The following is a 10860-nucleotide window of genomic DNA, read 5'->3' as shown; positions in this document are numbered from 1 at the left end:
TCATACCATGCCTCCCCCACCTCTTTCCAGAAAGCGAAGCGTTCTTATCTGCATTTTAGAGATAGAGAGATCAAAGTCCACGGATTTTCAATAAATATTGTGGGATCACACAGCTGGTAAGCAGTGCTATCTGGATTGATGCTTACCTCATTTCAAAGCCACACCCTCACCTCTAAGCCATCACTGTGCTGCTTCCTTCACAGTCATGTCCAACTCTTTGCAACCTCTTTGGACCTTAGCCTGCTGTGCTCCTTTATTCATGAGATTTTTCAGGCAAGAATGCTGGAGCCGGTTGCCATTTCCTGCTCCAGGCATCCTTCCTGACCCAGGGGTCGAACCCGGGTGTCCTGTATTACTGGCAGATTCTGTTCCTGCTGAGCCATCGGGGAAGCCCAACATCATTGTCAGTTGGTTGCAAACTATGCTTGGTAGAACCCCAGTGGTCCCCAGAAGTCTGGCAGGGATTGTCATGGCTGGAGGGATGTGACTATGATGGATGAAGGGACAGGTTTTTCCCATGAGCACAGAAAATACCTGAAATTATCTCATTGAGACAGCTAAGGAGACCTCAAGGTCAAGAAAGGAGGACAATCAGCTCTTAGGGTGAACCAATAATGAAGGACAGCAGGGTGATGTCCAAGTCACAGCAGGTCCCCCAAACAGAAGGTGCTGGAGATCAGAGGCCCCAGACACTGGTATTCCTGACACTCTTCGGGGACCTCGGACTCACAGCACTTCTGTGGGAGTGGGGGAGGAGTGCTTCAACTTACAAATCAAGCTGTAAACAAATAGTGTATTGCACACTCACACACACACTTCAAAGAAAAGTGACTAATAAACACAACACAATGCTAACTTGGATTTCTCTGGGCGCTAGCATTCTGGGAAATACTTTACAAGCCCTTCTCTACATTTTCAGGGTTTCTCCATGATCCTTAAAGAGGATATCAGACCAGGAATAAAACACTAATAAAACAGAGTCAATAACTCTTTAAAAAGAACAATAATTTGGAGTAGTTTTCAGTGATTCATTTGATGTTTTCTGAGTTGTCACATCTTCCTCAATGAGTATTTCAGAAACAGAAGAGAACTCTAACATGCGAAAGGTTTTTATGTGTGTTTATTTACTGGCTATTTTTTAAGGGGAAAAACATCTATTTCGGTAACTAGATTGTCTGCATAGACCTAATGAATCCTGTTACCAGAAATGTTCATCTGCCCATTTCCAGTCAGAGACCTTGTTCCCTCCTACATTTCGCAAGCCAGAGAAGAGGTCTTTGCAGGATAAATAGACAAACGCAGTCATGAAACACCTGCATCCAGGCAGACGGTGACTTCGGATCCATTCCCCACATCCCGCTCTCACAGGCAGGTAATCCGTGATGCTCCCACACTGGGAGCCAAAGGACCCCTTTCCCTGGGTGGCTCTGGCCTCGGTCAGGGGTCGGTAGAACCTAAGGCAGGAGGGAGGCGGGAGGATGTGTGTCCAATGCTGGGAGGGTTCTGAGTCCTCTGAAGACCAGTCCTCTCTCTGGTCTCAGTGTTCATCCTAAAAAGGGAGGGATGTGCCACTAGGGCTTCTGGGGACATTTCTGCTTTTGAGTCTTTGGGGTTGTGATTCGAGCCAGTGGTGCCCCATCCAGCTGTGCATCCAGCATCAGGTCAGAGGTCCTCCGAGGGCCCTGAGGTGCGTCTCCTTGCCTGTCACAGGATGCTGCTCTCAGGTAGCTCTGGGGACAGAATTAGTGCACCAGGTCCCTCTGAGCAGAGGGGTCTCCAGGGGCGATTTCTGCACTTCACTATCTCTCCAGGACCCCTGGCCAGGCTAACTGTCAGGTGCGTCTGTTCGGCATTGGAGAGACAGGCTTCTCAGAGGCAGAGGCAACCCTCCAACCAGAACAGAGGAAAAAGCACAATTCCTCCAGGAATAAGTCTTGGAAAAAAATGGTTAACCTCTTTGGGAAAAAACCATTGTATCACTCCTGAGTAAACTAACGGTTTAGGCAATCGATCGCCTCTCTCCCCAGGCTTGTGTGAAGGCCTTTCCCTTGTCTCTGGACAAGAATCAGCTCAGCTTCCTTCCCTACACCCTCGTCCTCTCCCCTCCAGTCTCCTCCCATCTCTGCCTCTTGTCTGTCTCGCCTTCCCCCCTCCCACCCCAGCAGCCCTCTCTCTTCTGAGATGAGGGGCAGAGGCTGCAGGGAAACAGCCCTCTTTGCTGAGGTCACAGCTTTGACCTCAGTCTCTCCTGAGGCTTATGGCAGTTGCTTGGTCCTCTGTCCCCAGGGATCACAGTCTGGCTTGTAGAGTCCTAGAGAGGGTAGCCAGTGGAAGGGGTGACATGTCTGGAACTCCTCTTAGGAGCCCAGCACCCTCATCCTGTATGTCATCTGAGTCATTCCACATGTTGGACGGAGGTGGGAACTGAGGATCAGAGAGGTGCAGTCACTGCTCGTCACCACACAGCACTCACAAGTGGTCCAAACAAAATCCTCGACCAGGTCTCTGAGACTCTGCTCACCCTGCTTTTCCCCACTAGGAGGCCTTTCCAGGTTCTTGACAGAAACACCCTCCATGTGTCCACATGGCAGGGGCTTAGCAGAACGCTCCTCCCTCCTTGTTCTTTACACCAGCCCTCCTCAGGGCAGCCAGGCTCCAGCACGGCTCCCACTGCCTGTGGCGGCCTCTCTCCTGAACGCTCACTGTGACCAGGCATCTCGACAGGAGAGCCTCCCTGAGGTCACACCCTTGTCCTCAGAGACGGGGAGAGGCACTGTGTCCTCTGATCATTGCAGGGCTCCTTCCTGGGGGGATAGAGAGGGGACATGGTGGGAAAGGAACCCTGCTTCCTAGGCCCTCTGACAGAGTCTGTCCTGGGAGGGGTATGCCTTCTCACTGGACAGCAACTCACACCCATCACCAGCTTCCCCACCCTGGAGCCAGGCACCCCAGGCTCCTTATTCTCACTCCTCAACGGCCTGCTGTGTGGCCCTGGAAAAGGCCCTTCCCCTCTCTGCACCCAGTCTCTCCACTGGGGAACCTGTCACAGCACTTGATCAAATGGTGAGAGGGAGCCCAGAGCCTCCTCGTGTGTGTTGGGAGCCCAGGAAGGTTCCTACCCCTGGAAGGTCACAGAGCAGCAGGGCTGAGAGAACAGAGACCACGGGGGACAGTGGCAGGGGTTGAGACATCATTTGACACATGGAGACTGAAAGGAGCTTTGCTTTTCAGACATGAGGGCAGAGAGAATGTCCCGCCTCCTGGCTCTGGGGCTCTTGGTGGCTGGGATCTGCAGTGTCCACTGCCTCCCAGAGAATGTGGTGGTGAAGGACCTACACAGAAGGGTGGATGTCCGCACATTAGCCTCCAGCAACACCGACTTCGCCTTCAGCCTCTACAAGCAGTTGGCTTTGAAGAACCCCAATAAGAATGTCATCTTCTCCCCGCTGAGTGTCTCCATGGCCTTGGCCTTCCTGTCTCTGGGGGCCCGTGGCCCCACCCTGACAGAGATCCTGGAAGGTCTCAAGTTCAACCTCACGGAGATCCAGGAGACACAGATCCACCAGGGCTTCCAGCACCTCCTGAAGGCGCTCAATCGACCCAGCAACCAGCTGCAGCTGAGTGTGGGCAATGCCATGTTTGTGCAGGATCAGCTGAAGCTGCTGGACAAGTTCATAGAAGATGCCCATGTGCTGTACTCCTCTAAGGCCTTCTCGACCAACTTCGGGGATCCTGAACGTGCCAGGAGGCTAATAAATGACTATGTGAAGAATAAAACCCAGGGGAAAATTGAGGAGTTGTTCAAGTACCTTTCCCCAAGAACGGTGTTGGTCCTGGTGAACTACATCTACTTTAAAGGTGGGTGCCCTGTTTGTCTCAGAAGGAAACACATGCTTAGTTTTGTGTCTTCAGAGCTACTTCTATTTCAGCTCAGCCAATTCTGTTGCTGGGCATTACAGAGGAGGACGTCATCAGTGAGGACAGCTTGGGCACTAAGACCCTGTCCCCGTCATAGTCTTTGTCTATTCGGGGGTTTTCTAAATCACATCTGTCATTGCAACACACAAGGGCTGGGGAGCTGTTAACCCTGTCTGAGCCACAGTGAAGAGAAAGTCACTCAGTTTAGTCTGACTCTGTGACCCCGTGGGCTGTAGCCTGTCAGGCTCCTCTATCCATGGAATTCTCTAGGTCAGAATACTGGAGTGGGTCGCCATTCCCTTCTCCAGGAGATCTTCCCAACCCAGGGATGGAACCCAGGTCTCATGCATTGCAGGCGGATTCCTTACCATCTGAGCCGTAGAGAGCCTTATTATTCTCAAACTTGCCTGACTGCCTGGAGGAAGGAGCTTTCCTCTAAGGTCACTCTGGAGTAGCCGGGAACCCCAGCTTCTTTTAACACATACAAGGGAGGCCGGTGCTCTGTACACTGTGGGCTGTGTCTGACCTGTGCTCCCTCTAAGGGGACTTGGTCTCAGTGGGTGGAGTTGGGGCTGGTGGCCGGCTTCATGCTGTGACAGCCTCTGAGCAGCAGGCCAACTGCTATGGCCAGCAGCCATTACAGCTATGAGGGTAGCATTGGCAAGGGCAACCCCAGAGGGAAGCCTCAGGGAAGGACAATACCTGGGACAGACTCTTTTCCAGATTCTAGCTGGTCCAGGGCCCAGTCCCATTGGTAGAAACCCAACACTGCAAACCTCATCCTGGAAACTCATAAGGGGCAGAGTGAAGGCAGGAAGATTTCACACACAGGGCCAGCGGTGCTAAAGGAACACAGAATAAAGACACAGGGAATGATCCTGAGCGAGGGGGTGGTCGGGCGCCTAAGAGACACCTGCTGGGGGGACATATTCGCCCTGAACTGGGAACTGCCGGCAGAGCCCTGGGCAGCCCTCCTGAAACTGTATTTTCCTCTGTAAATGAAGCCATAGATTCCCAGTTCTCTGGAAAATTCTTAATAATCCAGGCCAGATCTAATATGTTTCTTCCTTGATTTTTCTGTGTTCTAATTTCCTACCACCCTGACCTGTCCCAGGACTATCTCCTCCCCAGGGGTACCCCACCAACCCAGCTTCCCCTCTCCTCCTGTCTCTAACCATGGGGACACAGGCAGGGGTATAAATGAAGCAGGAAGCAGGGGTGGGTATATGCTCCATGAAGCCCCAGGGCTCCAATCTCCCCAAGAAGCCCACCCCCCGACACTAAGGTCTCCCTCTTCCTTGGGGGACACCCAAGTCTCCTCCTCTGCCCTCTGGGTCCCTGTGTGGCTCCTGTTCCAGCCGGGCTCACAGGCCATGAGGACAGGTGTCCTCACTACAAAGCCAACAACCAACGCCTGGTCACTAACATGTCCCCTTGAAGGACCAGGTGGTCCCATATCTCCCCAGGCCCAGCCTCTTCCCCATCTCTCCCTTGCCTCCACATGCCTGTTGACTTCACAGGTAGCACAACTAACCAGCTTTGTTTCATATCCCGCTTCCCAGTCCTGACCTGCGGGGTTCACCTCTGTCCCCAAGGGCTTACCCACCTGCCCAGGTGTACATGCACACTGAGAAGGCCCATCATAGAGGTACATGATATGGGGGGCCTCTGCCATGGGAGGGTCTTCCCCACTCAAGGACCAGGGCCAAGGAGGGAGAGACTGCAGCTCTTGCACTCACAGACTCTTCACCTGTCCCCCCGCCTCCAGCCACGTGGAAGATCCCCTTTGACCCCAAGCGCACTGAGCAGGCAGAGTTCCACGTGAGCAAGAACAAGACGGTGGAGGTGCCCATGATGACCCTTGACCTGCAAACCCCTTACTTCCGGGATGAGGAGCTGGGCTGCACGCTGGTGGAGCTCATGTACACCAGCAACGACAGCGCCCTCTTCATCCTCCCCGACGAGGGCAAAATGCAGCACCTGGAAGCCAAGCTAACCCCAGAGACGCTGACGAGGTGGCGAAACTCCCTGCAGCCCAGGTGACTGTCCCCAGGACCCAGAGCTGTGGGTTCAGCTGCCTTCTTGGTCCTTCCCCCTCTTCCTGGACTCCTGACCCCCAGCAACAGGGCCTCAGGAATGTGCAGGGCAGGGGCAGGATGGGAGAGCCCATCCCACAATGACCTTGCCCTTTAAGCCTGCCTGGCTCAGTGCTTAAATCCTTCTGTAAGTTGATGACATCTGAAAGGGCAGGAGCTGAAGGTTCGCCTCACACTAAGAAGGGCTGAGTCGTGAGGACTCAACATGATACCCAGCACTCATGTTCTTCTCCCCACGACTCCTCCTTTTGAAGGTAGAAGAGTTGCAGAAACCAATATGCAAGAAACCAAGCACCACATTCAGAGAGTTGGAGAACTCAGGTTTATTATGCCGGTTGGCCCAGAGGAGTTAACACTCTAAGCTCTGAGCCCTGAACAAAGGGGTTACAGAGTTTTTATAGACAGACTGTAGCAGACTATAGTGGACAACACTAGCTGTTAATACGCTGGTTTAATCTAAGCAATTTCACCCACATGGGAAGAGAAGTCAAAATGGGGTGGAGGATGCCTGGCCTTTGCATGGACAGGCACGATTAAGCAGGTTTGCAGGGGCTGGGCAACTGCCAAAAGCTGAACAAGGGAGAGTGCGATAAGCTCCAGTTCCTAGTATTCAAAGTCCCCACTTTCTGAGACTACGTGACCTATGTGATCCAGGCTTTGGAAGAAGCAAGCTGAGTTACAGAGGCAGAACGGGCAGGAGGTTATGTAAAATTTTAATTTTTCCTCTTCAGAAGGATTGAATAGAATCATGTGAGGGCCCAGGTGTGATGGGTTCTAAGGACCATATTTGCACTGTCTTTCCATTGTAGTCACTCATTTATTCACTCACCCAGTCAGCACTGGTTGAATAGGTTTACTGAGGACATACTATACCTCAGGGACTGACTTAGACCCTGTGGTAGGTCAGCAAATAAAATGCTAAATTCTCTGTCTTCATGGCACTCTATAATTGTGGAAGACAGACTGGAAATAAATATAAATTATTTGCTAGGTTGAAAGGGGACAAATAGGGAGGTGGGGAGAGTAAAGCACAGTAAAAGGGAGAAGAAAATTGTATCCAGAGGTAGTTTGTGATCATAAATAGGGTAGCCCTTAGGTGATGTTGCAGTGAGAGACTGAGCCTGCTGGATGTGTTGGGAAAAAGCATTTCTGGCCAAGGGAATAACCAGGGCGAAGCCTCTGAGGCAGGAGCGAGCCTGTTGTGGTTGAGGATTATTGAGGCCAGGGCAGGAGAGCAGAGGGAGTGAGAGGGGAAGCTGGGCAAGGTCAGGTCCCCCCTGAGGGTGGACTCAGGTCACTTGGGGCTTTGCAGACTCCTTAAGCTCCCCCTGCCCTGGTGCCTGCCTGGCATGTTAGACTTCTGCAGATTGGAATGGATACGAAACAAAATAAGGGTAGTTAGCCCAAGGGGTCTGGAAACTGAGAAAACAGAGTTCTTATTCCAGGGAGAAGGGGGTTGGTTAAGAGGAATTGTTGGAAGACCATGCTGTGAGGTGGGAAAAGGCAGACATCTTTTCAAGCAGGTGTTCAAATTTATTTTCCTTGTTTCCTAGACGAATACATGAACTCTACCTGCCAAAATTTTCCATCAAAAGCAACTATGAACTGAATGACACCCTCTACAAAATGGGCATTAAGAAAATATTTGGCAATGCTGACCTGTCAGGAATCACAGGGACCAGGGACCTGGTAGTCTCTCAGGTGAGTCTTTAAAGTGTGGAGAGTTCATCCTCCTATCAGAGCGCAAAATGTGGAGGCCAGACAGATGACAGGTCACATTGAATTTGTAAAATAATTGCTTTTCCTGCAACTCAGTCTCCCTCCCTGGGACTCCCCAAGCCCAGGAGAGCTGGGTTACAATCACGATGACATCAGGTCCCACCTTCCCTGAATTATAAAGTGACACAGAAGCCTGTCATTGGGAAGAACCCGGAGTGGAAACAGCAGTGGACCCCATATCAGGCTCCATTGTTCACTGCCTGTAGAGGGGAACGATCACATTTCTGCATCCCCCAACTTTTCATCTTTAAAAGGAGTGTATATTTGTTGGTTCTTGTTTGGTGCCTAGAGGAGCAGGTAAGAGGTTATAGGTACTAACAAAGTCTGTAAAGCAACCATGGTGAAAATGCACTAAGAGTAGGCGAGAAGAACACCCAGTGTCCTGGTGCTGTGATCCTAGAGGCAGAGAAGCCAGAGTGAATGGTGGGGTGGGGGTGGCTGGGCAGCCCTGCAGGCTTCCCTGCACCCCACCTGCCATAGGACCTGGTAAAGGAGGCACAGATGCTATGAGGCTCCGTGGTCTAGGGCTGGGAAGCCAATCCTAGGCAAGGGAGCTGAGGGCTCAGGGACATGTCACTTGGGCAGGAGAGGAGCAGAAAGCAGTGCTCACCCATCAGTTGCTTCGACATGGAGGGACTGTGGACAGTTGCCTGCAAGAAAAATGCCTTGACCTGGCCCCTCCCCATATAATAGGGGGAATTCGGAGGCAGCACAGTTTCTGGGTTAGGACAGTGAGTTCTTTGCCTCTCTGGTGTTGCACACATCACTCACAGACTTGGCTTTCAGTTTGCACATCTGTGTATCACAACTATACAAATAGTGGGCAGTTTGTTGGGAGGACAAATAAATAGAACAGACAGACAGCAGAGTGACAGTGGCAGGTGGGTTAATGTCAGCCCCTTAGAGGCACTAGGTGACTGCTCACCTCTGCCCACCCCGTCTCCGGTGGGTACTGCTCTGGTGTCCCCACAGGTGGTCCACGGCGCTGCGCTGGACGTGGACGAGGAGGGCACAGAAGGAGCTGCTGCCACGGGAATCGCCATAGAAAAACTGTCCTTTCAGAGAACCACTGTGCGTTTTGACAGGCCCTTTCTGATTGCCATAGCTCTCAAAGACACCCAGAGCATCATCTTTTTGGGGAAAGTCACCAACCCCAGTCAAGCCTAGAGCTCCGCTCTGAGTTGTGGGTGCCCTCCCTAAAGAGCAGGGTGCCCAGGGCCCTGGGTGCAGCCTGGCCCCTGGGCACTGAGGGTCCACCCTGCCTGTCCCCACCTGCTCACCTCTGGGAAGGTGACAGTGACGATCCTGGGGGCTCTACATGCACAGGGAGTCTGCGTCCTCTGGGTCACCTCCTGCTGTGAGGCTACACCCATCATGGGAACTTGGCTTATAACCTTTCAAATGTCATGATGGCTACTTCATTATGGCTAGAGTGATTTTAAATGATAAATCTATTTAACAATATAAATTAATAGAACTTTTCACTTTAATGCAGCATGAACAGAAAAGTTAATATGTGCTCAGCAGATAGAGTGTTTGCAAAACATTCACTGTGGAGCATCCACTTCATCCTGAGGATGCATTACAGACTGGGTAACAAAGCACAGTCTCTCCCTCAAGGACTGTTTTGTTTTCATGGAAAAATTCAGACATTACATAAACAGAGAGGATGATATAACGTCACGTACATATCAGCAGCTTCAGTCATTATCAACATGGGGCCAATATAATTATTCCCTACGTCCTAACCCCTTTCCTCTTTTGGGTTTGTTTTGTAGCAAATCTTACACATCCTGTTATTTTAATTCCAAGAATTTTTAAAAATACTTAAAATGGCATATCACACTTAAAATAAACATAATTCTTTAATATTATCCAATATCAAGTTATTACTCCCCTGCTACTGCTGCTGCTAAGTCACTTCAGTCGTGTCCGACTCTGTGTGACCCCATAGACGGCAGCCACCAGGCTCCCCCATCCCTGGGATTCTCCAGGCAAGAACACTGGAGTGGGCTGCCGTTTCCTTCTCCAATGCATGAAAGTGAAAAGTGAAAGTGAAAAGTGAAAGTGAAGTCGCTCAGTTGTGTCCAACTCTTAGGCTCCTCCATCCATGGGAATTTCCAGGCAAAGTACTGGAGTGGGGTGCCATTGCCTTCTCCAATTATTCCCCTACGTGGTGCCTAAACTTAAAAATTTTTTTTCTGAATTAAGATGCATTGTAGACCCAATGTCTGCACATGGCATTTAATTACTTTATCTCTAAGTCTCTCTCTCCATATTGAAGTGAAATTTATATAACAAAATTAGCCACTTTAACATGTAAAATTCAGCAGTGATTAGCACATTTACAATGCTGTACAACTATCACTTCTTTTTAGTTTTGACAGTTTTATTCACCCCCAAAGGAAACCCCATATCCATTAAGCTCTCACTGCCCATTACAACCTTTCCCCAGGACCTGGTAACTACTAATAGACATTTCTGTATCTCTGGATTTAATATCTCAATATTTTATATAAAGGGAATGATACAATATGTGACCTTTGGTGACTGGCTTCTTTCCCTCAGCATGATACTTTCAAGATACATCCACCCTGCCTGTGTTTCAGTATTTCATTCCTTTTTCATCTGGTGGCTTAGATGTTAAATAACCTGCCTGCAGTGTGGGAGACCTGGGTTTGATCCCTGGGTTGGGACGGTCTCCTGGAGGAGGAGGGCATGGCAGCCCACTGCAGTATTCTTGCCTGGAGAAGCCCATGGACAGAGGGAGACTGGTGGGTTACGGTCCATGGGGTTTCAAAGAGTCAGACACAGTGAAGCAACTTAGCAGCATGCATGCAAGGTCATTCGACATTTACCTCTTTGAAGAACCTCCAAACCTATTTCCAGAGCAACTGCACCATTTGACTTCTTCATCAGCAATGTACAAGGGGTCCAATTTCTCCATATTCTTGAAACATGTGCTGTTGATTTTCTATTATTATTATTATTAATACAGCCTTCTTAGATTTGAGTTAATGTCTTGCTGCGGCTTTGATTTCCCTGAGGATGGTGAGCATGTGTTCAG

At 50.4% G+C, this 10860-nt stretch overlaps 1 protein-coding gene across 2 annotated transcripts; it reads left to right on the top strand.

Annotated features, from left to right (window-relative positions):
* Positions 1-1218: 1218 nt before the first annotated feature.
* Positions 1219-9667, top strand: LOC102411078 (serpin A3-5). 2 transcript variants are annotated; one of them, XM_044933301.2, is made up of 5 exons: positions 1219-1372; positions 3232-3858; positions 5687-5957; positions 7568-7715; positions 8766-9667. In XM_044933301.2, exons 2-5 carry the CDS (start codon positions 3234-3236, stop codon positions 8958-8960), a joined length of 1239 nt encoding a protein of 412 aa, XP_044789236.2. In that variant the 5' UTR covers positions 1219-1372; positions 3232-3233; the 3' UTR covers positions 8961-9667. The 2 variants fall into 2 exon arrangements, with proteins under 2 accessions (XP_044789236.2, XP_044789237.2); XM_044933302.2 differs by having other exon boundaries at positions 1222-1368.
* Positions 9668-10860: the final 1193 nt, after the last annotated feature.

The sequence above is a fragment of the Bubalus bubalis genome, chromosome 20 (assembly GCF_019923935.1).
Source record: "Bubalus bubalis isolate 160015118507 breed Murrah chromosome 20, NDDB_SH_1, whole genome shotgun sequence".
Lineage (NCBI taxonomy): Eukaryota > Metazoa > Chordata > Mammalia > Artiodactyla > Bovidae > Bubalus > Bubalus bubalis.
The sequence above is the reverse complement of the archived record's forward strand: the minus strand, read 5'-3'. Positions and strand labels throughout refer to the sequence as shown.

Coding starts and splice junctions, on each gene's coding strand:
- LOC102411078 (XM_044933301.2), top strand. CDS start 3,234: ATGAGGGCAGAGAGAATGTCCCGCCTCCTGGCTCTGGGGCTCTTGGTG. Junction 5,958..7,567: donor CGAAACTCCCTGCAGCCCAG/GTGACTGTCCCC, acceptor CTTGTTTCCTAG/ACGAATACATGAACTCTACC. Junction 7,716..8,765: donor GGGACCTGGTAGTCTCTCAG/GTGAGTCTTTAA, acceptor GTGTCCCCACAG/GTGGTCCACGGCGCTGCGCT.